General features: G+C 46.0%; 1 protein-coding gene across 1 annotated transcript in view; it reads left to right on the forward strand.

Moving 5' to 3' along the window:
* The window catches only part of KIF13B (kinesin family member 13B), a gene marked incomplete at its 5' end in the record, with an annotated part of 153,814 nt that overhangs the window by 53,928 nt on the left and 71,967 nt on the right, over window positions 1-27,919 (forward strand). The window contains 9 exons of the mRNA XM_084261969.1: window positions 6,846-6,861; window positions 8,944-9,004; window positions 9,722-9,814; window positions 10,470-10,650; window positions 11,040-11,127; window positions 12,418-12,552; window positions 16,169-16,281; window positions 16,694-16,805; window positions 22,429-22,641. Coding sequence (XP_084118095.1) covers window positions 6,846-6,861; window positions 8,944-9,004; window positions 9,722-9,814; window positions 10,470-10,650; window positions 11,040-11,127; window positions 12,418-12,552; window positions 16,169-16,281; window positions 16,694-16,805; window positions 22,429-22,641 — 1,012 coding nt within the window. The remainder of the gene's footprint in view (window positions 1-6,845; window positions 6,862-8,943; window positions 9,005-9,721; window positions 9,815-10,469; window positions 10,651-11,039; window positions 11,128-12,417; window positions 12,553-16,168; window positions 16,282-16,693; window positions 16,806-22,428; window positions 22,642-27,919) is intronic.

The following is a 27,919-nucleotide window of genomic DNA, read 5'->3' on the forward strand; positions in this document are numbered from 1 at the left end:
TTGTCAATGTGCTCGGTGTATTTAATCTCAGAGTTGAAGAAAGTTGCTGATGAAGACTTTAATCATACCTTGTTGTCTTCTGGAGCACTTCTAAATCCCACTTGCCACCCCTGAAGAAAATGTAGGAAAACCTACATTTTCAAAATAAGACTTTTTAACTCTGGAGTTAAAAAGCAGCTGGAGTTAAGGAGGTCTAAACACAGTTCTGTCTTTGCAGCTGTAGACAAGTTCCACTGTATGTTGTAGGATGAATTGTCAACTCGTTCACAAAAAACTCCTTACAAAATTCTGTGGTATCTGTTCTGAAATTGGGGCTTCTCAAATTGGAGGTTAGGGAGTCTCCTTCTCTGGAGACATTCAAATCCTCCTGGATGTGTTCCTGTGTGATTTAGTCTGGGTGATCCTGCTCTGGCAGGGGGGTTGGACTAAGTTATCTTCTGAGGTCCTTTCCAACCTCCATCATTCTGAGACTCTGATTCCATGCTCTGCATCTTCAGGAGCTCATCCCTCAGCTCCTTGGCTGGCTGGAGGTTGCCTTTGACTTAAGTGCATTGTGCAGTTGTCCCAGAGGCAGAACAAGTTTTCTGCCAAATCCCAGAGCTAGGGCTGTCCAGTTTCCATCTGAGATCAGTGGAGGTCATAGGATGCCAAATCATAAGAGGGTTTTTTTTCTCTCCCTCCCATGGTAGCTGCATCAGGCTCTATTAAAAAATACTGACACTCACAATAGTAATTGAAAGTTTTGGGTACTGGCTGTTCGCCAGACATTCTCTAGAGCACAATAGTGTCCCCACATCTAAGTGTTTACAAACAAAAGGATAAAGTTGTAATCCCCTTGTCATAACAGGAGCTTTATGGGATGCGCTCGCCACTCGAATGTGGTCAGGACTAAGCGGATTATTGTGCTGAGACTAAACTCTACAGAACATTTAGCTCCAACTGGAAAACACCCCGAACCCACAACTCTGCTGTTCAGCTCGAGTTCTTGATATTTTTGGAGGGAGGTGGGGGCTTTTTTATTCCCTTCTTCCTTTGAGTGAGCTGGCAAAAAATGAGTTTTGTCGTTAGAAACGAAGTCACCGCCAACTATGCCTGGAATGCCTTGGAACACTGGAGGAATTTTCCAAGTAACAGTGATTACTTTTGTTCCTTTTAACTCTGAGAGTTTAGGGTTTGAGCTGTGTCTGCTCTTTCACAGTTTCTTTGACGTACTTGGGGATTTTATTTCTGTTTGCAGAAAATCTCTTGCCCAGATAGGACAGTGTGGTTCTCACCCAAAGAGCTCAGAATCACTATGAGGGGTAAAAGTTGAGATGTTGTAAAAGGAGTATGATTAGGAGGATATATCATCCAGAAATTGGAGTCTAGGAAGATGTAGCACTTTGATACCTCTTGTTCTGTGTGTAAAGAAGAAAATGGGTAGACTATAAACTGTTAAACCCATCAATCTTAAGCACATCACCTTCTGAAGTACTCTGGGAAAGTTGCTTTCTAAGAATTGTAAGATAAAGAAGCCTAAAGTGATCAGGCTTGATTTAGTTGGCATTTCCTCTCATTGTATGCCTGGCAGCAGCAAAATGTGTTGCAAGTTGGGTTTGATATGCAGAGAGGAAACAGTTTCTCAATTAATTTTACTGTTGGCTTATCAGTTGTCATGCTCCTGTCTTTCAGTTGTGTCTTTGCTAGTAAAAGAGACTGATTTATTGTTGGAATTTTATTCTGAGCTAGAACTTGAACAGTAAGACCTTGAACATTGTAACTTAGATCATGAAGGGCCTGGAGCATCTCCTCTACAAGGAAAGGCTGAATGAACTGGGGCTGTTTAGCCTTGAGAGAAGGAGCCTGAGAGGGGATCTGATCAATGGTTCTCAATATCTGAAGGGTGAGACCCAGGGGGAAATGGCCAGCCTCTTCTCAGTGGTCTTCTCTGGTCCCCCCTGGAGCCTTTTCTTCTCCAGGCTGAACCAGCCCAGCTCTCCCAGCCTGGCTTCACAGCAGAGCTGCTCCAGCCCTCAGATCATTTTTGTGGCCTCCTCTGGACACGCTCCAAGAGCTCCATGTCCTTCTTGTGCTGAGGGCTCCAGAGCTGGACCCAGCACTGCAGGTGAGGTCTCCTCAGAGCAGAGGGGCAGAATCCCCTCTCTCCATCTGCTGCCCACACTGCTTGTGATGCAGCCCAGGATGGGGTTGACCTTGTGGGCTGCAGATGCACATTGGTGGCTCATGTCCAGCTTCTCACCCATGAGGCCCCCCAAATCCTTTTCCTCAGGTCTGCTTTCCCCTGTGACCTGAGTGAGAGTGAAGGCATGTGTGTGTGTCTGTATAGGTGTACAAAATGATGTACAATACCATTCTTCTCCAGCGTGGACCAGTGCAGGCATCTCTGTGGCTATAGCATTTCTGTTCCAGGTTGGCTTGGAAGTGTGTTAAGCTGACATCCTGCCCATAAGAGTGATAACAGGGTCTGTAAACGTGGGTATGAACAGTTTACCTGATACTAGATGTAAGAAGTGTCAGGTCTTGCTACAAAGTGGAATTGTTCCACATCCAAAGGATAAACTGCTGTGGTGTATGATACCAACTTTAGTTTTAATAAAAGGTGAATACAAATTGATTTGAAGGAAAAAATATCAAAAATAGTGTGGCCAGCAGGTCTGGGGAGGAGATTGTGCCCCTGTACTTGGTATTGGTGAGACCACACCTCGAGTGCTGGGTCCAGTTCTGGGCTCCTCAGCATCAGAAGGACATGGAGGTCCTGGAGCGAGTGCAGAGAAGGGCAACCAGGCTGGGGAAGGGGCTGGAGGGCAAATCCTCTGAGGAGCAGCTGAGGGAGCTGGGGGTGTTGAGCCTGGAGAAGAGGAGGCTGAGTCACAGTCCTTGGATGTGTTGAAAAGAAGGGTAGATGGGGTACTTAGGGATATGAGTCAGCACAGGACAGGGATGGTTGGACTTGATGATCTTAAAGGGCTTTTCCAACCCTGTGATTCTGTGAAGCCAACTGAGCTGGGAGCATGGAGAGTCTTACAGAGCGATCCCTGGGGGACACCGACACCTTTCTGCTGTTGATCCCCAAGTAGTTTTTCCTCACCAGAATGTTTTTTTAATTGTGTTTTTAGCTACTTTGTAGAATTTTTGCTGAGCAGTTCCTGCTGAAGAGCAGAAGACAGCACTAACTGCATTGGAATTTGAAGTCCTTGTTTTTGCAGTGGTCAGGGAAGACTGAAAGTCGAAAGCAAGAAGAATTTCTGGAGCTGTGCCGAGACTGTCCTAATTTATAGTTATTCTTGGAATCATTCCTTCTCTCCCTTTTTTTTTTTTAACCTGCGGATTCTTCCTATCTTTTCCTATTCCAGAAGCTTCTGAAAACTCTAAAATGTGTGTGTTCTGGATCCGTAAATCCAGCGTAGCCTGATGTCCCTGAGCGCTGTCAGCCACGTTTATAGTTTGGATGTTGCTGCAGTCTCTGTCAGCATAGGAAAATTAATTTCTTTTGAAGAACATGATAAGGGAAAAAAAAATAAAACCTTCCTTGTCAGATCATGTCCTACAGCCTCTGTCCCTCTTTTTCCTCCTTTCTGACTTGCCGCCTCCCTCCTCCTCCCCCCATTTTGCCCCATCTGCCCGTTTCTGATCCAGGCAAAGAGCTGGATGTGCTGTGACTGATTTAGAGCATGTGCTGATTCGCCAGCTGGCTGCTATCTCGGGGCTGTTGGGTCAGCCATAAAGAAGAGATAAGGGCTGAGCCATCTCTTCCCAGGGATGTTTCACAGCTTCTCATTTGCTGTGGTGTTTTACTCCCCCTGAGATGTATAAAATCTCAGATATATTTAAGGTCACTATACATACTTTCTGCTTTTGAACTTGGGATGCTGGAGTAAGAACTGATCCAGGATGTTATCAAAATAGCACTGAGAACCATCAGTGAACAGACTAGTTTATCGTGCTTGAATATATCACAATCCCAGAATGTCAGGAGCTGGAAGGGAACTCAGAGGATCATCGAGTCCAACCCCACTGCCAGAGCAGGATCACCCAGACTAAATCACACAGGAACACATCCAGGTGGGTTTGAATGTCTCCATAGGAGACTCCACAACCTCTCTGGGTGGTCTGTTCCAGTGCTGGTCATGGTCGTCCTGCTGTCCACCAGAACCCCCAGTATCTCCTACAACAAAACGTGGACAACAGCCATGTCTCCAAAGAACATTTCCTATGGTTAAGGCTGGCATTAGCAAAGAACAACCCCAAGGATCCGAACACTGGCAACCTGCAATTGCAACGAATAGTAAAGAATTTCTTGACTCTGAGGGTGGGGAGGCCCTGGCACAGGCTGCCCAGAGAGGCTGTGGAAGCCCCATCCCTGGAGGTGTTCAAGGCCGGGTTGGATGGGGCTTTGGGCAGCCTGGTCTAGTGAGGGTGTCGCTGCCCATGGCAGGGGATTGGAACTAGATGGGCTTTAAGGTCCCTTCCAACCTAAAATATGCTGTGATTCTCTTCTTAGTACAAATTATGTGGAACAAGCTGTGTCTCTAGATATCTGTGCTGTGTCCTGAATGCTGTACGCTGTGTTTCTTGGATGTAGGGCTTCCCTTTGTGCACCTTTGGATTAAGCCAGGCTGCAAGTGAGCCATGGGTTTGTGTGCTTGGGCAGCACTGTACTTACAAGGATTTTAGTCTGAACTAAGCTCAATGATTTACATAGCCTGGCATAATCCATCTGTATATGCGATACTACTTCTGAGATGATACCCTTATTGCTGGTTTAATCCAAATACTCCATAATATGGGCTGTACTGAGGGCTGGAAAGGTCAGTTGCTTTGTTGCTGTTTAGACCTGCCTTGGAACTGGGCTGGGGAATACAAACGTGAGCACAGTCTGAATGAAGAAGCAGCATCATATCTTCATATGCTGAACTCCAACTCAGAATCTGGGCTTGCTACTCTCTTTATCTCACAATGAGAATGATCTTGTAGGAAGAGGGGTAAGCCTGCTTTGTAAGCAGGAGCTCCCCTAAAAGCCACTTGGCAGTTTCCAGTGAAGTCCTTCATCAACCTGCTCCGCTGGCATTTCAGTGCCCAGAAAGCTGACAGAATGCTCTCGTATCTTGGAGCGATCTAGACAGGCTGTCTGGTGTCCTCTGTGTGGGAATCGAACCCCTGGTGAAGGAGATGCCCTCAAATGCACTTCCATATCCACCGCCCACCCAGGAGCCACAGGGATGGCCAAGAGCCTGCTCAGAGCGTGGTGCCAAGAGCTTCAGGAGAGCTCTTCATAGAATCCCAGACTGGTCTGGGTTGGAAGGGACCCCAAGGATCACAGAGCTCCAACCCCCCTGCCACAGGCAGGGCCACCACCTCCAGGCCTGGAGCTACGCAGAGATGGGGCACCCACCCCCTCTCTGGGCAGCCCCTTCCAGCCCCTCACCACTCCCTCTGCAAAGAACTTCCCCCTAATCTCTCCTCTAGCCCTTCCCTCCTCCAGCTTCACTCCAGCTCCTTTGTCCTGCCAGTCTCTGCCCTTTAACAAGCCCATTCCCCTCCTCTTCCTTTGCTCCCTTCAGGTACGGGAAGGCTGCAGTTAGGTCCCCCCACAGCCTTCTCTTCTCCAGGCTGAACAATTTAATTTAATTTAATTAAATTTTTATTTTATTTCATGCTAGCTGGATGGCAGGGGTAGAAGTGGCCATGGTGTCATTGCTTACTTGAATGACCTTGTGGTGTGGCGGTCGTGAGCTGACCTCAACTTCAATTGTCATTTTGCATATCTGGTCACGCTGATTGGTGTCCAAAGTCACCATCGTTCCTCTTAAGTCAAACAGTTGTGCACATTAATCCAGGCCTGAGTAACGAGAGATGATGTGCTTAATAACTAATTCTTTTTGAGAGGAGATGCTGAGAAATTCCTATTTTTAACCTCACTTTTCAACCCGTATGAGCAAAAAGAACTCTGAGAGTAACCTCAAGTGGCTTCCACGTCTTTCCCCTGCTCTGGTCAAAAGCAATCAGTGATGCTCGTCACAAGATTTGACTTGGCATTGATGTTAAGAGCTTCCCAGTTGAAGATCCAGGACAAGGAGAATCTCAGTTCTTCATTGTTACATGTTTCTCAAGCCTTCTCTACATGGGAAGGTGGCGTGACCCGCTGTCAGGGCACTGGCTGAACTTGTGCTGGCATTTTAAGGTCACTCTTGTAATTGTGTATTTGTTGCTAAAAAAACCCCAACCCAACCACCAACAAACAAAGCAAAAGGCAATTTAAATTATACAAATAACAGCATACATGTTCTCTGCTCGTTCTTCAGGGAAACAAATGTTTGCTCTGCTGTCCCAGGAACCGGAGGAGAACAGAATTGGGAAGTCCAAGGGTTGGACTCTAAAATTTCCTCTTAAATAACTCTGCCAACATTCCTGTTCAAGTGGTTTTGGAAATTTGGGTGTTGCTTGGGTATCTTTGTTTTTAAGAGACAGTGACACCTCCAAAGCTGGGGAGATCTGTGTCACAAGTAAAAAAATAATGAGGGAGAGAATGAGGAGAAGGTGGTGTCGGCGTGAGGGAAATCGGTGGCTTTGAATTCTTGGAATTTAAAATCAACTTATTCAGAGCAGCATCTCAAATCTCACTCTTGAAAGAGATAAATTGGTTTATAAAATGAGTCGGGGTCTCTGATCAAGGGCAGATGTGAGAAGGGAACTTTTTAAAGACAGCATTGCAATGATGAGGTATTAATGATAGAATAACGAAGCTAAAAATCACTACAACCAACAGCCTGTTTTTCTTTTGTCTTTCTTTTTCTCATCCTGACCCTGTACCAAACCCTTCCTGCTCCTGATGCTTCGGGGAACAGCCGATCCCAACCAAAGGTAAGAGCTTTTACCTCACATTAAATCAGCATGTGAAAATTACTGTGTCACTTATTCAGTCTTGGCTTATCCAGATACTAAAAGTGTTTCCAAAGACAGAGCTCTGTAGTTGATCAGCTGTTGAGTAGGAAACTCGAAGCATCTCCTTGCTGCAAGAAAAGCACTGTACAGCCTGTGCCAAAACAAAATGAGTCACAGGAACAGATGAGAACATCCACACTCAGCATTACAGCCCGTGAATGGAAGAGTCCTTGTTATTTGTGGGCTTTTTAAAGCATTTTCTAGTTATCTCAGTTAAAGCAAACTCGTTCTCTTGTTATGGCTTAGGGTCCCATGACTCTGTTTGGTATGCAGATATGTATCTATCTTGACCCTGGCATATCAGGATTCAGCTTTATTGATGCCAACATATAGCCAAGGATGCTTTATTTAACACTCCAGAGGTGTGGGATGTTATAATTCTCTGCTTAATTGTGTAATGATTTCCAAGAACTGAAAATCTGTAACACACAGGCAGTTGTTTCCTCAATTAGAGGATGCAAAATAAGCCCTTTTATCTCTTGATGCTGGGACATTAATGTAGTATAGGGAAAAAAACCACCCCACTCTATTTTTGAAGAGGAGTCATTTACATTCCAAGGATTTTGCTATATTTAGAGTTTTCATAAATGTAGGTAGGAAGTTTGGGTCTATTGTAGTCTGAATATTCAACTCCTGCATAATCTTTAAATTAATTTAAATACTTGAAGATTTGCTTTGTGGCTGCTTTGTGAAAATGGAAGATGTGAATGTGTTAACAGCTGAAGTGGAATTTTCTGAAACAATGGAAAGAGGGTTGAGGAAGTGGATGGGAGATGCTGACACGGTACGCTTGCTCCGCCACCGTGATCCGAAGTGATGCAGACGTCAGCTGCGTAGCAGCACAGAACATCTGAAGGGGAAAGAGCAGCCTTTGTTAGGCTTAGAGGAGAAATAAACAGCTAAAGAGCGACACGTTGCACTTCCCTTTTATACCCTCCAGAGTAAATTTTGCCTGTGTGAATGTAGGTCAGATATTACCCTCTTTGGGTTTATTTTTTTGTTGTAAATACAGACCCAAAGGAGGTGGTTTGGAAACCTCTGTTCCTAACTACACACTCTCTTACTGGGGGTCAGCAACCTTTGCAGTGAAAGGTGCATGTGGACCTTTAAATGGATTTACCCCAAAATAGCAGGTTTTCTCTTTAAAAATATTATAGTGCTAGTCTTCTGGATAGGAAACTAATCTACTTGATATTGTTCATTATGAGTACCGCATTCTGGTGATGACTGCTTGTGTGCTGGGTTGTCAGCAGCCATAAATACGTACTCCTCTCCTGTGGAAAGATGCTCCAACCCTAAGGCATGTTTTTAATTTATGCAGGCAGGAGACACGGGGAGATGGGAGGCTGAAACAGCCAGGGGACATCTGTCAGTTCACAAAATAGAAAGTCTGGTGAAGAACAAATTGTGAGGATGGGTTTAAAGGAAGATAAGGAAAGCTCCTTGACATCCACTCGGTTGCTACATGAAGAGCTTTTGGAGAGCATAGAATCATAGAATGGGCTGGGTTGGAAGGGACCCCAAGGATCAGACAGTTCTAACCCCCCTGCCACAGGCAGGGCCACCAACCTCCAGGCCTAGATCTACACAAGGTTGCCCAGGGCCCCTTCCAACCTGGTCTTGAACACACCCAGGAATGGGGCACCCACACCTTTTCTGTGCAGCCCTTTCCATCCCCTCACTGCTCTCTCTGCAAAGAACTTCCCCCTAATATCTCATCTAACTCTTCCTTCCTTTAGCTTTAGTCAGGAGGGGCACAATTCACACAGAAACAAAGAAATAAAAGCAAGAAATATGCTTGCTTATAGGAAAATGAGGTGTTTGTTTTGGCTGCATGCTCACAGAAAGCAAGTTATTCTGTGGGAACACCTGATACATGGTCAGAATGGCCCCAAGGAGTATGATATTCACCAGCATAATACAGCGCTGTCAGAATCTGGATAGCATGTTCGGTTTGGCAACAGGTTTTGATAAGGTGTCCTCCTGGTTATTTCCCTACAGGTGTTTGCCTACGATCACTGCTTTTGGTCTATGGATGAATCAGTCAAAGAAAAATACGCAGGTAATGTTTGCTGTGCCTTGGTGCTCGTTGTCTCCACGTGGGAGTGATCTAATTAGAATTACTTGCTAAAAGCACACGCCATACGGTACGACGTGCCTCCCCCTGTGTGACAGCTCCTTGTCAAAAGAAAAAGGAAGATGGTCTTGAGTTGGCTGGCTCTGTGTGAAGCCAGGAGTTGGGCTCAATGGTCCTTAGGAGTTGGAAGGGACCTCAAAAGCTCATCTAGTCCAACCCCCCTGCCAGAGCAGGATCATCCAGACTAAATCATACAGGAACATTTCTAGGCAGGTCTGAATGTCTCCAGAGAAGGAGACTCCCCAGCCTCTCTGGGCAGCCTGTCCCAGTGCTCCATCACCCTCAGAGCTTGTGTGTATTTTGAGGTAGTGTCATTCACCAGTGGATTAAATTCTGTGGCTGGTAGACTTTCTGCTGATAAAGCTTCTGAGTGTGACCACGGGTGGGATGTTGGTTTAGCACATACAGGTTTACCTACGACAATGGCGGCTTCTGGTTTTTACAGTAGCATCAGTCTGGAGCACATCTACTGCCTGATGGTCTTGCTTTTGTCAGGGGAGCAAATACTGCCTGCTAAATGTGTTATTTGGGCAACAACACCAGGAAAATGCTGTTTGCTTTTACTTCGTTGCTGAAGGACACAAATGAAGGGGTGAGGGGGAATCTGTTGCATTGTTACAACGTGGTGCTTTTATTTCTTAGGTCAAGATGTTGTTTTCAAGTGCCTTGGAGAGAATATTCTTCAGAATGCCTTTGAAGGCTATAATGCTTGCATCTTTGCCTACGGACAAACTGGTAAGTCCCTCCTTGGCATAAGCAAAAACTATTTGTTGATGCAAAAGGTGTCACCTGTGTTCTGACTGGAGACTCTTTTCATGGCTGTTGTGACATTGTTTCAGGAGCAATGCCTTGTAGTGTAGATAAGGAATGTTTTTCTCTTTTGTAACACCAGATACGGGGTGGACAGGATGGGAAAGGAGGTTTTGCTGCTGGCTACCCTTATTTCTCACACCTTAGATTGTAATCTTTGGAATGATCTTGATCGTCCTTAAGTTCCACGCATCACTCACACTTTCTGCCTCTGTAATTGGAATCATCTTTAATGATTATTTTCAATGTAGTGTGCAGAAATGAGTGTGCTTGTGGAACTGATTTTTCCCCACTGTGGCACCTATCTGAGTGCTAGTGGGTTGTCTTCTCCAACATGACTATCTACCAGAGAAAGGCTTATCTGACAGCTTGAACTCAATTTCTCGTTTTGCTTTCCTTTTAATTAATTAGTCTTTAGTTAAATCGTGTTTTGCTTACTTGGAAATAGAAAACCACACAAATGCCTTTTACTGAAATGTGAATTTATTTTATTTATTTAACCTCTTCTGTTTCCCCTCCATGTTCTGCAAAGCAAGAGAATATTGTTGCATGTTCAGTAACCACAGATTCACTCCCACAGGATCTGGGAAATCATACTCAATGATGGGTACCGCTGATCAGCCTGGGTTGATCCCTAGGCTTTGCAGTGGGCTCTTTGAAAGAGCACAGAAGGAGGAAAATGAAGAGCAGAGTTTCAAAGTGGAAGTGTCCTACATGGAGATATACAATGAGAAAGTCCGAGATCTTCTTGACCCTAAAGGGTAAGTAATCTGTGTGTCAATGGCGCTGGAATGATGTTGTCATACACTTGTCCTTCCCATAACCAGTTTGCCTTAATGGATCCCATCAAAGGTGTTTGAGTAGGATGGCTTTTGCTTCTTCCTGGTCCTGGTGTCCTTTCATTGGAAATTAAAATAAAGTAGCAGGACTGAAAGCTTGGAGTAAACTCTCCCTAATGCTAGCTTTTATGACACAACAAAAACCTGTCAGCTTTCTATGTGTAGATAAAAGGCTTTTTTGTTTGATTATCCTCCTTGTTCTGTGCTTTATTATGGCATTTGTAAGCCTGTCGTGTTTGAGATCTGTTGGTGAGAAATTGACTTTCTATAAATGTTGTCTGAAGTCAAATAACCTTTTCTTTCCCAACCAGAAGCCGTCAGTCATTAAAAGTTAGAGAACACAGTGTTTATGGTCCTTACGTAGATGGCCTATCCAAACTAGCTGTTGCTAGCTACAAGGTAAGGATCAATTTTATGAAAGGCTCGTGTTGACATCCTAAACAGTAGGAGAAAATATCCAGCTACACCTAATTGCCATGCAGCAGAGATTTTTAGAGCGGTAGGATCATTGCAGTCCCTGGGGAGAGTGGAGTTAAGAGCAGGAACTCATTTTCATTCTGTATTATTCAATAATTCTGAAAATAATTCAGAATTATTCAATGCAATGGCTTTCCTCCCAAACTTCAGATGAGTGCGGGCAGTATCCATGAGAAATCATGTTCTGTGATTAATTAGAGAGCCAGGATGTAGCAGACTGGCTTTCAGTACCATGCTTGGCTGTCACACCTTGTAATTCCTCTTACTGGTAGCATTCAGGCACGCTGGAAATACAAACTAAGGGTCGTTCTCAAGGCAAATGTTTGAGAATGTGGCATGAAACTTGCTTATTAGAGTGCTGTAGTGAGCTGGATAGCAAATATATATATGTGTGAGTGTTTGCAAAATGTCCTCATTGATACACCTTGGGAGGAAGGGGTAGATGGGGGATGGAATTCCAACACCTTAAGCTGAATGTGAAGATGGGTCAGCCCTTCCTATCACAGGCTCTCCAGGTATTTCTTTACCTCTCTTTGGTGGTGTCTGTTAAGACAAAACACATCACATGCTTTTTCCTTTCCATGTTGCCTGGCAGCTTTGTGTAATGCAACATCCAGAGTCCAGAGTGGTCTGTGGTGGTCTCTTTGTTTGGGTTTGGTTGTGGTTGGTTTTAGCAGCATCCAAAAAATCAAGCCTGAGAATCTCAAGTTTTACCTGTTTAACAGGATTGCTGTAAAACACTTAAGCAGGGGAGCTGCTCAAGTATGATAACACACTTGATAGCCCTTAAATATAGTAGGAACATAATGACCTGCTCAATATGGGTCTGTTTTATAAAACTTTGAGCCTTACATCAGTCTGACACATTGTAAGAACATGGTTTGACAGCTGAGGCAGAGGTGTTACAGCATTCAAACACAAACTGTTCTTTCCTCCCTTCTTTGCTTTGGAGTAGTGCAGCATGCAGCCAGGTGCATTATTTTGGTTGATACTTGAATATCTAGTTAGAGGAAATGGATGAGGAGGCACGCCACAACACAGTGTAATTTCTAGTCTGTAAAGGGGAGATCACAATACGTTGTTTTCTCACAATTTATGGATAAGCAGTGGGGAAAAACTCGCTGTATTCGATGCCAAAATGAGATTGCTTAGGTAGATAATGGAAAGAATGTTAATGCAGATAATGCTTATGGATGTGAAAACTGTATCTAGGACATCGAGTCCTTGATGTCTGAGGGCAACAAATCTCGAACGGTGGCTGCGACCAACATGAATGAGGAGAGCAGTCGGTCCCACGCGGTCTTCAAGATTATCCTCACCCACACGCTCTATGATGTGCAATCAGGGGTAAGTAAAACAACTTACAAGGGTCAGAATGTGGTAAGCTTGGATGTCTGTCTCTTGCTTTGTAAGGTATTTCACAGACTCTCAGAAATGTTGGTTGGAAGGGATGTTAGGAGGTGACTTGCTGCAGTCTCCTGCCCTTGTGCACAGGAGCTTTGTAAGTGGAAATGGGTTTATTTTAAGTGGAAAACAAAAACTGCAGGCCCCTGGTTGCAGCAGACCTGCTGGAGGGTGCAGCAAGAATCTAATCACAGAATATAAACCAAAGAGACCTGTCTTGAGAAGAGAAGGATGAGGGGAGACCTTCTCCCCACCTCCACTGCCCTGCCAGGAGGGTGCAGAGAGGTGGGCGATGGTCTCTGCAGCCAGGGGACAGGAGATGGGCCAAGGGGCAATGGGCTCAAGCTGCCCCAGGGCAGGGTCAGCTCAGCTGGGAGGGCAAAGTTCTTCCCTGGCAGAGTTGTGGGGCTGTGGCACAGGCTGCCCAGGGAGGGGGCTGAGTCCCCAGCCCTGGGGGTGTTTAACAGCGGGGAGATGAGGTGCTGAGAGATCTGGGTCAGCACAGGAAAAGAACAGTTGCACTCAAGGATCTTAAAAGGCTTTTCCAGCCCTGTGATTCTGTGAGACACTTCTTTTTAAGCCATGGTGCATACTACAGGCTTGGAGCAGAAACTGAATGTACAATGTGTTGCTGAAAAAGAGAACACCTGAGTATAGATCTAGTAATCCCCTTCAGGGGCTTATTTCATGCAAATATGTATAAATAATCAACTTTGTAAACAGAAACACTCATTTCAAAAAATTTACATAGTATGACATTAATATTTTTATTTATGTATATTAAACATCTGAAAGGCATTTAAATGTGAAAGTATTTTTCTTTACATTTCCTGATATGTAAATGTTCCTTGGAGGGGTGTGTGAAATACATTTATGTTAATATTCTTTAATCTACCACAGAAAATGGTACTAAACTAAAATTGAAATAGACCTCCCATACCTCCCAGCCCTCGTGAGGCCCCAGCTGGAGGCCTGTGTCCAGAGCTGGGACCCAACACAAGGAAGATGTGGGGCTGTTGGAGAGGGGTCAGAGGAGCCACAGGGGTGCTCAGAGGGCTGGAGCAGCTCCCCTATGGAGAGAGGCTGAGGGAGCTGGGCTGGGTAAGCCTGGAGAAGAGAAGGCTGTGGGGGGACCTCACTGCAGCCTTCCTGTTCCTGAAGGGAGCAGAGGAACAGGAGGGGAATGGGCTTGTTAAAGGGCAGAGACTGGCAGGACAAGGGGGCTGGAGTGAAGCTGGAGGAGGGAAGGGTTAGATGAGATATTAGGGGGAAAGTTCTTTGCAGAGAGAGTGGTGAGGGGCTGGAAGGGTCTGCCCAGAGAGGGGGTGGGTGCCCCGTCCCTGGGGGTGTTCAAGGCCAGGTTGGCTGGGGCCTTGGGCAACCTTTTGTAGCTTCAGGCCTGGAGGTTGGTGGCCCTGCCTGTGGCCGGGGGTTGGAGCTCTGTGGTCCTTGGGGTCCCTTCCAACCCAGACCATTCTATGATACCAAAACTCTTTAAACTTTGTTGATAGATTCTGTGCTTGGACAATTTATTACCATCTTCAAAGCCTCAGAGAAATTTTGTGTGACCTTGGAGCAAATAATATTGAATACAGTGTAAAGCACAATGAGAGTTTGGGGGTTTTTTCTTCCATATTTCTCAGTTTCCACTGATCTTCTTTTCCAAACAATTTTCCTTGTATTTTATTTGGATTTTTTTCCCCTTGCACTTCAAATCAGCAGTCACAGAATCGTAGGGGTTGGAAGGGACCTCCAGAGCTCATCAGGTCCAACCCCCTGCCGAAGCAGGGTCCCTAGGACAGGGCGCACAGGGTGGCATCCAGACAGGGCTGGAATCTCTCCAGAGAAGGAGACTCCACACCCCCTGGGCAGCCTGTCCCAGGGCTCCCTCACCCTCACTGGGAAGAAGTTCTTCCCCACTTCAGTGGGGAACTCCCTGTGCTCCAACTTGAGCCCATCACCCCTTGTCCTGTCCCCACAGACACTGAGAAGAGGCTGCCCATTTTCCCTGTGGCCCAGTTGTATTGTGCTAAACTCTCTGATTTACTGTAGTTCATCACTGTGGTTTTGCTGTGGCTTTACTGCATACTTCCCTTATGTATCTTTTGGTGGTCAATGGTCAGCCTGGATGCAAAGTTACAATTCTGATTGTCTGCCTCTTCTCCATCTTCCAGTGACCTCTGTGTGAGTTCCTGGAACAGATGTCTCTGTTTTCCCATCTGCTGATCCTTTCAGTCCTGGAAATTGAATGTTTCAGTACGGTCTGGTGATCATGCAACAGTTTGAGAGGCTTAGAGTAAACATTTTTTGAAAGCATATTGATCCTAATTGTTCTGCTCATTTAGGGGGACGTAGCAGTTTGTGACTCAGATGCTAAAGTCTGAGATGCTACAGAGGAGCATGATGTGAGCAGCAAACTGTTCTCAAAGGCTCTTCAAATTGATGGCCACAATTCATGGAGGGTTTCAGAATGTCATTTTGGGTCAAAAGAGAGGAAAGGATTTGTAACAAATCTGTGTTAGAGTTTAAATACTCGCCTGGCTTGGAATGCTTTCTAGCAGGCTGTAAAAGATACAGGAGGCTTTGCAGTTGCAATCACAGAATCACAGACTGGTAGGGGTTGGAAGGGATCTCCAGAGCTCATCGGGTCCAACCCCCTGCCCAAGCAGGGTCCCTAGGACAGGGCTCACAGGTCGGTGTCCAGATGGGGCTGGAATATCCCCAGAGAAGGAGAATTTTAATAAATGATAATGGGCTTTTTCACATGTTGAGTTTTAGTCTCTGAAAACAGAAAAAAACCAGTATAAGATCAGAGAGTTTTAGGAAAGTGTTTCCAAAGTGGAATTGTAAACCCCATCTGTGTCTTTGTGACTCCTGCCTCAGGATTTTTCTTGGTTTAACATTATGCTGATGTGCCCCATGTACCTCTCCACTGGAGATTTACAAGATCGCTTGAAGATTTGACTTCACTTCAAATCACATAATCATAGAGTGTGTAAGGTTGGAAGGGACCTTCAAAGCCCATCTAGTCCTACCCTCTGCAGTGAGCAGGGACATCTTCACTAGAGCAGGGTGCTCAGAGCCCCATCCAGCCTGACCTTGAATGCCTCCAGGGATGGAGCCTCCACCACCTCTCTGGGCAACCTGTGCCAGTGACCCACCACCCTCAAAGGGAAGAACTTTTTCCTGACACCCAACCTAAATCTCCCCTTTTTGAGTTTAAAACCATCCCCCCTTGTCCTGTTGCTCCATGCCCTGGGGAACAGTTCTTCCCCAGCTTTCCTACAGGCACCTTTCAGGGACTGGAAGGCCACTGTAAGGTCCCCCTGGAGCCTTCTATTCTCTAAGCTAAACACACCCAACTCCTCCCAATGTTTCTGAAGCACCAGCTAGCATGTGAACAGGATGCTGTTCAAGCCTGATCCCTTCCAGAGGTGGTAGAACAGCTGCAGAGGGTGTACACCAGGAAAAGAAGCTTGATTCTTGATAGGAAATACAACAAACCATGTAACTTAATTTGAATGAACTAACCATAGCTGTTTTCTGGTTCCTTCTGCAGACCTCAGGTGAGAAGGTGGGCAAGCTGAGTCTGGTGGACTTAGCAGGGAGCGAGAGAGCAACCAAGACCGGCGCTGCAGGAGACAGGCTGAAAGAAGGCAGCAACATTAACAAGTAGGACTCTGTGATTATTTCTTTTCCTTTTTTTATCAGTACAACCATGACTGCTAAATGCAGCATACTTGTATAGTAGGGTAAAATTGGTAGAAGCTCTTGTTTTCATCTTCCCTTCTCTCTGCTTCCCTTCGGCGTACAATAGTTTTCAATGTTTGAATGAGACATCTGCCTGTTGAAAAGGATTGGTGGTGGTGTTTGCTCTGTACTTGTGTTCCTGCACCTACCACATAACTGCTTTGTGAAGATGTGATTAAGGCTGAAAACAAGGAGCGGAGCTTTTTTGGGAGAAGAGTTGCCAAAACTGTACAAGAATCATTTTCCTCAGAGCTCTTTTAAAGTTACTGTCTAAATGTATATTTGACTTAGGGATATTTACACTTGTTCATGGCTTCTTGTGTTCTATACGCAGATCGCTCACGACTCTTGGGCTGGTTATTTCTGCCCTGGCTGATCAAGCTGCTGGCAAGAACAAGAACAAATTCGTTCCTTATCGTGATTCTGTGCTCACTTGGTTACTTAAAGTAAGTACTGTGATCTCATTTTCTTAATCAAAGGGAGGAAAATGGGAGAAGAGTCCTGTTCAGTGAAATTCACCACTCTTCTTTTACCTTGTTTGCTGGTTTTGATGTTAAATGTCTTTGGAGGACTAGCTGGCTTGAAGCCACACATATCTCTATACAGACTAAATATGTTCCCTGTCTTCTGCTGACCTGTAATTGCCTAAAGAATAAGGAGCTGGGGATGTTTAGCCTGGAGAAGAGGAGGCTGAGAGGAGACCTTCTCGCCGCCTCCACTGACCTGCCAGGAGGGTGCAAAGAGGTGGGCAATGGTCTCTTCAGCCAGGTGACAGTGATAGGACAAGGGGAAAGACCTCAAGTTGCACCAGGGCAGGATCAGAGCAGATGTGAGGAAAAAGTTCTTCCCTGGCAGGGTTGTGGGGCTGTGGCACAGGCTGCCCAGGGAGGGGGCTGAGTCCCCAGCCCTGGGTGTGTTTAACAGACAGGTAGATGAGGTACTTACAGATCTGGGTCAGCACAGGACAGGGACGATTGGACTCAGTGATCTTAAAGGTCTTTTCCAACCTTGTGATTCTGTAAACTTTCTTAAAAAACATTTTCTTTTACAGATCACTTTTCATATGGCTCCATGCACAACCTTGGGACTGATTTCATTAATGCACACCATCGTTAGCTTTGATGATTTTCATTAGAGCTATTACCTTTATCTAACTGTATAAATGTGTTTCTTGATGTGCTCTGCTTTTGTCAGCAGAGTGTAATTGGGGAGCGTTAGCCCAGTTACAATCTGGGGATCGGAATGAATTGGATGAGAAGGGTTCATACATCATATTCATGTGAAATGAAAGGTTAAACCCATTTCTGTGCTGCATAAGACTCTGGTCTTTGGGGAGGGGAGGAAGTCTGTACCATGAGGGCACTTGCATGAAGAGCTGTAAGGGCTAAATGAGAAAACTAATTGGTAAATATATGACTTTCACGTATGTTGAATTCAAAGGCAAGCTTTTGTTTTTGGTGTTCTTCCTGCTTCTCACATACAGTGGCTTTCAAAGCATGGTGGTCTGATGACAGAATAACATTGGGAGCATGGGTTTGACTTTTAAGTGTAGTCATCATCCAGATTTCTGCTGGACTCGAAGGCTGCTCTAAGGTCCCCTGTGGAGCCTTCTCTTTCCAGGCTGAACCAGCCCAGCTCTCCCAGCCTGGCTTCACAGCAGAGCTGCTCCAGCCCTCGGATCATTTTTGTGGCCTCCTCTGGATACGCTCCAAGAGGTCCATGTCATTGTGCTGAGGACTCCAGAGCTGGACCCAGCACTGCAGGTGAGACCTGCCCAGAGCAGCGCAGGGGGGCAGAATCCCCTCTCTCATCTGCTGCCCACACTGCTGGAGATGCAGCCCAGGATGGGGCTGGCCTTGTGGGCTGCAGATGCACATTGGTGGCTCATGTCCAGCTTCTCATCCATGGCTACCCCCAAGTCCTTTTCCTTCAGGTCTGCTCTCCATCCCATCATCTCCTGACCTATATGGATAACAGGGATTCTCCTGACTCAGGCGTAGACCCCTGCACTTGGCTTTGTTGAACCTCATGAGGTTCCCCTTGGCCACTTCTCCAGCCTGTTCAGGTCCCTCTGGATGGCAGCCCATCCCTCCAGCACATTAACTTCACCACTCAGCTTGGTGTCATCAGCAAACTTGCTGAAGGTGCACTCAATCCCACTGTCACTATCATTAAGAAAGATATTAAACACTGCCTGACCCATCAGAGACCGCTGAGGAGCAAATAATACAGTCACAAGGTCAGTAGTACCATCATGAGGCCTACATAAAACTGAGGCCTACATAAAACTCAGAAGCAGTGTCTGTGCTTTTCTACAGTAAAATATCTCCTTGTTCACCGGTGTTCCTTGCCCTAAGACTTTTGTAGTTGTTAAATACATATTTGCTGCTGTGTATTTACACTGAGTTTTACTCTAATTAAACAAGTGCTTTTTGGCTCTCCAGAGATGGGAACAAAATCAACACACGCCTTGCTTGGGTTTGCTCTCCCATGGCATGTGTGCTTGGGTTCCTGATGTGCCTGGAATAGCGTGAGCAAGCAGAGTGGAAACTTTCCTAACGGCTTTCTAGCATCGTTGTTAGAATTAGTTATGCTGTTCTGTTTCTAAACAAGTCCAGCAAGAAGGCTGAAATTCCTGTTTAGCACCTGTCTGGGCCATTGTAGCTGCAGTGACGATGGCCGTGCACAGCGCTCGCTTTAGCTCATAAATAGAAGTGGGCTTTTGTTCTGCCTTCTTTCAAGCAAACCTTCTTTGTGTCTTTAACATCCAACTATGTTAAGGGCAAACAAAAGGGTTTGGGGCTTTTCAAGGGTTGTTTTTGGTGGGTTTTTTATACAAACAAGCTCAATGAAGGAGAAGGTTTATTTTGGAAGGGTAAAATGTAAAGGCTTTTTTAAAATTAAAGATCAAAAGAGGGATTCGTATACTTAGAGAGGCCTGTTTGTCAAAGCCAGGAGATGGTGGGCTAACTTTCCCTCTAGCTTTCAACTTCTAATTGTGATGCCAAAGCAGAGTATATGTATTCTAACACCAGGAATACCTCTCATGTAGGGTCTCCCCACAAACCTGAGAAGCTGTCAGAGTTCAGGAGACCTCAGGATCTAACAAGCTTTGTTTAGTTTTGTTGAGGATCTTCAGACTAAATGACCAGGTGAAAAATATTGTTGCAGAAGGAGGTTTGAAGAGTGGTATCAGGTTATGTGTCGGAAGCAAAGTGGCTTGGCAGTGCTTTTAACTTCTTGGTTTTGATCAAATTATATTGGCACAAACATCTTGTTCTCCATTTCGTTCAGAAGCCCTGTGTGTTTCACTGCTGGCTGCTATTAAAAATGTCATTTTTGATCTTTACATGAAGTTATTTTCACAGTAATCTAGTGCTAGAGGAGACTGGGCTAGTCTTCAAAATAACTCCACTTCTTTATTTCCACTCTGGATATCTCTATTACATGCAAGCTCTGCCTTTCCAGAGCAATTTGCAGGCTCTGTCTTCGCTAATGAGAAGCTGGCTTAGTATTCATCTGCTTTTCTTGCTTTAATTTAAAGAAACCAGTGAAATCAGTGCCACGGTTTTATTCATAAAACGTTACTGGCCAGTCTGGCATTGGGCTTGAATAGCTACAATGAGCAGGGAGCTGTACCCAGCTCTTAATGGGTGTTTGGTGGGTTGCGGTGTATCACTGTAACAGCCGCCTTGGCTCCCTGGACAGCGCAGTGACAATTCAAATAATGAATTGATCCTATTTTGGAGCTAATTAGTGTAATAAAAGAAGTCCCCAAAGTGCAAACTGTGAAGGTTTGGTTTGGAAGCAGAGTACCTGGCTGACACCCTGAGAAACTCCTTTCTGCAGAGCGGGGGTTGCGGTAGAAGAGCGTCAACCCTAATTTTTGAAAACAGTTGACAAATGAAAAGGTTCTGGCTTCTGTAGAGCCAGAAATCCCCTCGAATGAGTCATGTGCTCTTGTTAGACTTTGTAAAGTTTTCAGTAGATGCTTTGGAGAGACGTGTGTGGGGGTGTTAGAGTCGTCCCAAGGCTTGTTTTGGAGTAAGTGTTGGCAGCTCTTCAGATGAGAAAAAAATCCATGCTGGTACCAGTGGAATCTCTGCTTTTCAGTGGATTTGGACAAAGGCAGGTGGGAACGAGACCTTTAGATGTCACTTGGTGCAGCCCCAGAAGCTTTGCTGGTCCTTAGGTATTTTTAAAAGTCATTTAGGTTGGGTTTTTTTTTCCTCAGGAACGGTGGGAAATCCTTACTCCCACTAAAAGCAGGCTCTAACTTACTCCCATGTCACATATTTTTCTTCCCTGGTATTAAAACCTCCCCTGAGCAGAGTCCACCCCAGCTGCAGGCAATCCATCCCCATGCTAAACTGACCTCACGAGATCAAACTTCCCTTAAGGAATACGCTTACCTGGGAGTGCTAACCGTGCGGGCACATCTCACTCTGCTGAACATAGAATCACAAGGTTGGAAAAGACCTTTAAGATCATCAAGTCCAACCGTTCCTGTCCTATGCTAAACCATATCTCTAAGTAACTCATCTACCCTTTTTTTAAACACATCCAGGGGCAGGGACTCAACCCCCTCCCTGGGCAGCCTGTGCCACAGCCCCACAACTCTTTCAGGGATGAACTTTTCCCTCCCATCTGAGCTAACCCTGCTGTGGCACAGCTTGAGCCCATTACCCCTTGTTCCATCTCCTGTCCCCTGGCTGCAGAGACCATCGCCCACCTCTCTACCACCTCCCTTCAGGTAGCTGTAGGCAGGGATTAGGTCTTCCCCCAGCCTCCTCTTCTCCAGGCTCAACACCCCCAGCTCCCTCAGCTGCTCCTCAGAGGATTTGCCCTCCAGCCCCTTCCCCAGCCTGGTTGCCCTTCTCTGGACTCACTCAAGGACCTCCATGTCCTTCTTATGTTGAGGAGCCCAGAAAAACACTATGCAAATGAATTATAATCTCTACCCAACGAGCTGATATCCCTCTTGCACGACCAGAGATGGAAGAGACCGACACAACAGTGAAGCGACATCAGTCGGTGTGGTCAGCGCTTGTCCCACTACTGAAGCAGCCCAGACTGCTGTCAAATTGGTTTAGGCATCATGCAGAAGAAAAAAAGAAAGTCTTAAGGAAATACTTGAAGGGGTGTTTTAATGATTGCTGGGGAAAGCTACGCGTGTCTGTGTGTGCTTTGTAATTGAAACGGTTCGACAAGCAGCTAATGTGGTCAGATTGTTCTAATGGGGATGCCTGACCTACATTTTGTGGGTGATTGAAGATGAAAGTTAATAGCAGGGTTCATCTCTGAAAGGGATATATGGGGTTGGGGGGAGGAAAAGTAAAAAACCAAACCCCACAACCACCAAAAGAAAAAGATTTGCTGCAGAATTTAAAGCAAAATGGTTTGGCTTTTAGACTGGCCAGAATTGTAAACCACAATTTGGTGATCAGTGAAAGCAGGAATGGGGTTTCACGCCCTTCTCTGTCAACCATATTCCAAAAGAGTCATTTCTGACATATCTTGATTGAGATTGATGAGCTGTGAAAGTGTGGGGGGGGAGGAAGGCAAGGGCCTCGCTCTCAAATGTTTATAAGAGTAAATGAACAATATTATTTATGAGGAGATCTTTAAGTCATTTAAATTAAGTACATATTTGAGTCTTTAAAATAAGATATTCTGAATTCATCATGAGCTTTCCTGAGTCCCTTCAGTGATGTGTGAGAAGTCTAATGCTGAAAGTGCTTCTGTTTCCTGTTTATAAACCTAAGGAGAAAACATAGGAGTAGACCTTAAAAGCCCTTGCAGCCCCAAAATGGAGCGTTCTCAGTCCTCTTTAAACTAAAACTCATTCTGAATGAGTCTTTTCCTAAATGTGCTTTAAAGAAAACAAATAAATAAACCTTAAATAACAATTTTCCTTGATTTATGCAGCTCCTCAAAGGGAGGAGCTCTGATGTGACTGTTTCTGTTACTAGTTGCCCCCATCTACTCCCAACCCTAGGTTATTATTCATTGCCTGGATAAACAAAGAGAACCTTCTGCTTTAATTTTATAACCTCTGCCACTTTCCAGGATAGCCTCGGTGGTAACAGCAAGACTGCCATGGTAGCCACAGTAAGCCCAGCAGCAGACAACTACGACGAGACCCTTTCAACACTGAGGTACGCGGATCGGGCCAAGAACATCGTTAATCACGCTGTGGTGAACGAAGACCCCAACGCTCGCATTATCCGGGAGCTCCGGGAGGAAGTGGAGAAGCTGAGGGAACAGCTCACGAAAGCAGAGGTACTAAATTCTTGTCTTGACTTGACCATTGTCAGGACTTTCTCACCTGGCTTTGGAAAACGAGCACCACAAAGAATTATTACACACTATCAATGAGAAATCTCCCTTGATACGTCACCTCTTTCCCATTTTCCTGCATGTCAGTCTTGAAATCTGGGTGATAACTTGAGGTGCTAGCCAGGGTTTGAACACCCTGTTGAGCAAACTTGGTTTTATTGCTAGAATACAGATCAAAAGAAAGAGGGCATGGAGGCAGGACTAGGGATGAGGTCTTCAAAACTGCAAGCTCTTAGGCAGAGGTTTGCCTCTGAGTTTTAAGAACTCAGTGTTGCGATGTCCTGCAGTAGTGAAGTCAGGTAAATAATGTTTGCTTGCAAGCTTTCACTGCTCTAAAGGGAATCTCTTCCAGGTGTTAGAAGGTATTACGAATATCTACCTCAGTGAGCCCAGTTCTGGGCTTCTCACCATCAGATAGACATTAAGGTTCTGGAGTGTGTCCAGAGAAGGGCAACCAAGCTGGGGAAGGGGCTGGAGGGCAAATCCTCTGAGGAGCAGCTGAGGGAGCTGGGGGGGTTCAGCCTGGAGAAGAGGAGGCTGAGGGCAGACCTTATCACCATTTACAACTACCTGAAAGGAGATTGTAGAGAGGTGGGTGATGGTCTCTCCAGCCAAGTAGCAGGAGATAGGACAAGGGGCAATGGGCTCAAGCTGCCCCAGGGCAGGGTCAGCTCAGCTGGGAGGGCAAAGTTCTTCCCTGGCAAAGTTGTGGGGCTGTGGCACAGGCTGCCCAGGGAGGGGCTGAGTCCCCACCCCTGTGGGTGTTTAACAGAGGGGAGATGAGGTGCTGAGAGATCTGGGTCAGCATAGGACAGGGACGGTTGGACTTGATGATCTTAAAGGTCTTTTCCAACCTAGTGATGAAACAGTGAAGGGAATGTGGTCTAAATATTAGGTAAAGGCCAAGAAATTTCATCATTCTGAGTTCGGTTCTCAAACGGGGCCCAGCAGCTGTGATGTAACCCGTCTGTTTTGCAACTCAGAAATATCCTGATTGCAGCATTTGCCTCATGAGGTGTGCAGGGACTGCTGCCTGGGGTAATAGAAATCACAGGGGGGAATTTTGCTCTCTTCTCATTTGAGCTGCTAAGTGTCCAGTAAACATTCATGTTTCTCTAAGGTATTGCAACTTAAATATCTAAAAATTCTTCTAAAATATGAACCCCAGGCACTATCAGAGAGAAGCACGTGCTCCTGATTTGTTTCATGTGTGAGCATTAATTCCAAAATAATGAAGTAACGTTTCCTAAATATGAAGTAATAGATGTTTCCTTTCCCAAGTGTTGGGATCCCACCCTAGCTGTCATCTCAGTGGCATTGCAAGGAGCATGGAAAAAAGAGTATAATTTGCTATTAAGGGGGTCAAAACCCACAGTCATTGTCCTGTCAGTTTATTACTTTTGTAGCCCACCTAATTGTTCGTACACAACTGTACATGAATGACTTTTTAAGTGAACAAAAACCTTGACCAGGTCTTACAGCTTACATTTGCAAAGCTCATTTCCAAATACAGAGGTTACCAAGTTGTGGGTTGGTGGGATTTTTTTTTCCCTTCTGGTGTCTGTAGCCTTTTCTCTCCTAAACAGCCAAGGCAGAGTAGGACTTGACAGTTAACTTCCTCCCCTACCCCAGAAGAATGCGGCATTATCTTCTTTTTTTCCCCCTTTTCTTTGTGAATTCACACAATTTGATATTTTCTATTGAAATTAATAACCCATCTTTTAATTTGTCTGTGTCAAGACACAGAATCACACAGAATGTTAGGAGTTGGAAAGGACCTCGGAATATCATCTAATCCAATCCCCCTGCCAGAGCAGGAGCACCCAGACTAAATCATACAGGAATGTGTCCATGCAGGTTTGAATGTCTCCAGAGAAGAGACTCCGCAACCTCTCTGGGCAGCCTGTCCCAGGGCTCTGTCACCCTCACAGGGACAAAGTTCCTCCTGACATTCCCATGGAGCTTCCTCTGCTCCAGCTGCACACACTGCCCCTTGTCCTGTGGCTGCCACCCCTGAGCAGAGCCTGGCTCCAGCCTCCTGACTCTCACACTTTACATACTGGTAGACATTGATGAGGTCACCCCTCAGCCTCCTCTTCTCCAGGCTAAAGAGGCCCAGCTCCCTCAGCCTCTCCTCATGAGAAAGGGGTTCCACTCCCTCCATCACCTTGGTGTCCCTGCACTGGGCTCTTCCAAGGAGTTTTGTGTCCTTCTGGAGCTGAGGGGCCCAGCACTGGACACAGTATTTCAGGTGTGGTCTCACCAGGGCAAAAGAACACAAGCTTGACTTTCCTAAGCTGGAAACGTAAGCTGCTTTCAGCAGATCTTCATGCCTTTAGTCTGGTGTGAATCTGGGCCCACATATCTGTTGCTCTTATGAGAATTGTAGGGAGTGAGGAGATTTACTTAGCTCATTTCACAGTTGAAGCATGTGAAAATGTTGAGTAATTTTGCCCCATGTCCAAATAAAGAGACAGACAAGACAGAACCCTTGAGAGTAACTGAGCTTCATCTTCTTGTCCTGCTCTGTAGTGTCCAGTGCCTTTGCACTGATCATGTTTTATCTTTGTTCTGGAAATTGCCTTGGCTTCACTTTCCATTATGTGAGGAATTCATAGACCTTCCTTGCCTTGGAAGGAGCATCTAAGATCATCTAGTTTCAACCTCCTGCCACAGACAGGGACACCCCTCCCAGCCCAGGGTGCCCCAAGCCCCATCCAACCTGGCCTTGAACCCTGCCAGGGATCCAGGGACAGCCCCAGCTTCTCTGGGCACCCTGTGCCAGGGCCTCCCCCCTGTCCAGGAAGGATTTCTGCCTCCCAGTCCCTCTCCAGCTGCCCTCCTGTGGCTGAAGGCCGTTCCCCTGGGCCTGGCCCTTCCTGCCCTGTGCACCAGCCCCTCTCCAGCTTTCCTGGAACCCCTTGAGGGATGGGAAGGGGCTGGGAGCTCTCCCCAGCAGCAGCCTTCTCTTCTCCAGACTGAGCCAGCTGGAGGCAGCTCTGCCGGGGTGGGGGGATGTCTGTGTCGCAGAGCACAGGGGCAGAAATTCCCTTTTCCCAGTCCTGCTGGTCTCACTGCTGGGGATGCAGCCCAGGATGTGGGGGCTTTTGGGGCTGCCAGCACACGCTGCCTGCTCATGTTGAGCTTTACATCAAGCAACACCCCCAAGTCCTTCCCCTCAGGGCTGCTTTCTGTCCATTCTCCACCCAGCCTGTCGTCATGCTGGGGATTGCAGCCTGTCTGGGCTGTGTCAGTCTGATCCTCCCAGTGTCGCTGCCCAGAGCTGCAAGGAGCGAGTTAAAAATAACCTGCTCTCCATCCCCTCAGTAACCACCCCAAGACCTAAAGTCTCTTTTTATCATTCTTGTACTACATGTTGCAGCTTCGTCACCACCCACATGGAGGAGCAGCGGTGGGTAGTAGTCAGAGGACCATTCCAGGCTCCCTTTTACCCTGTATTTAGGTATTTGAGATATTCAACCAGGAAAAGACCACACAGAAGCTGACAGTTCCTAGACTGTTGTGTCTTGAGGCAGAGGAAACTCCTGTCTTCAAACAGGATTTTCCACTCCTGGCAGTTGCTCCGTTTCTTGAAGAAACTGCAGTGTAATGGGGCCACTCTGACTTGGATTCCTGTGAGGAGTTTTGGTTTTGTGGTTAAGGGAATATCTGATGGAGAATGATGCTTGCATTATTTAATTGGGATTGCATGAATACCTACCAGCCAAAAGAGTTTTCATCTCATTAGCAGTAATAAAATAATGATGCAAGGAAGGCCACAGGCTTCCTTTGAAAAGCAGTAGAGGAATTACAGAATGATGGGGGTTGGAAGGGACCTAAAAAGACCATATAGTCCAAACCCCCTGCCAGAGCAGGATCAGCTATGTTAGATCACACAGGAACACGTCCAGGTGGGTTTGAATGTCTCCAGAGAAAGAGACTTCACAAGCTCTCTGGGCACCCTGTCCCAGGGCTCTGCCACCCTCCAAGTGAGAAAGTTTTTCCATATGTTCACATGGAACCTCCCATGATCCAGCATGTCCTGTCATTGGACATCACAGTGAAAAGCCTGGCTCTGTCCTCCTGACTCACACCATTTACATATTTATAGACATTGATGAGGTCACCCATCAGTTTGAGGAGGAATATGTAAGTACTGAAACTGGAGGAAGGTAAATAAATGTAGTATAAAAATGTTGATGTCCTTTCAGTTTTTAGTGTGACTGATGGGGGCAGCTGGGGTAACTTCTTATTCAAAAATTAATCCTTTGATGGAAAGTGGACTTTTGACTATTTCACAGAAAATTAGAGTTGTGCTGGATTAGCAAGAAAATTGAATTCTAGTGTCTGGAAGCACATCGTAAGGCTTCTTTTGATATCTGGTTTGTAAAATGCGTATCATAGAATCACAGACTGGTCTGGGTTGGAAGGGACCCCAAGGATCGCAGTGTTCCAACCCCCTGCCACAGGCAGGGACACCAACCTCCAGGCCTGGAGCTACACAAAGTTGCCCAGGGCTCCATCCAACCTGGCCTTGAACACCCCCAGGGATGGGGCACCCACCGCCTCTCTGGGCAGCCTGTTCCAGCCCCTCACCACTCTCTCTGTAAAGAACTTCCCCCTGATATCCCATCTCACCCTTCCCTCCTCCAGCTTCACTCCATCCCCCTTGTCCTGCCAGTCTCTGCCCTTTGAAAAAGGTGATTGGTGGGTAGCCAGATAAGTACTATCTTGAGAAAGAAGGTTGGTTTAGATATGAACTGTTTGGGATCCTTGTATTGGTATAGAAATGCAATTAGTTGGCATTTGAGTGTCTTTGTGCAGATCTGCCAGTATCAAGTAAGTAGTTGGCATTGATGTACACAAGCCCTGCTTTAGCATGTGTATTTGAAAGTAATTAAGCTAAATTTCTGATGGGTTCTCTGCTTCTATGCTATGTGCATTTTACAAACCCCTTTGCTTACTGGTAAGTATTCCTGGGGAAGGAAGGATGAATGATCTGGGGCTGTTTAGCCTTGAGAAAAGATGACTTAGAGGGAATCTGATCAATGGTTATCAATATCTGAAGGGTGGGACACAGGGGGACATGGGCAGCCTCTTCTCAGTGTCTGTGGGGACAGGACAAGGGGCGATGGGCTCAAGCTGGAGCACAGGGAGTTTCCCACCAATACACAGAAGAACTTCTTCCTGGTGAGGGTGAGGGAGCCCTGGGACAGGCTGC

The sequence above is a fragment of the Gallinula chloropus genome, assembly GCF_964237585.1.
Source record: "Gallinula chloropus genome assembly, chromosome: 3".
In the NCBI taxonomy this organism is placed as follows: domain Eukaryota; kingdom Metazoa; phylum Chordata; class Aves; order Gruiformes; family Rallidae; genus Gallinula; species Gallinula chloropus.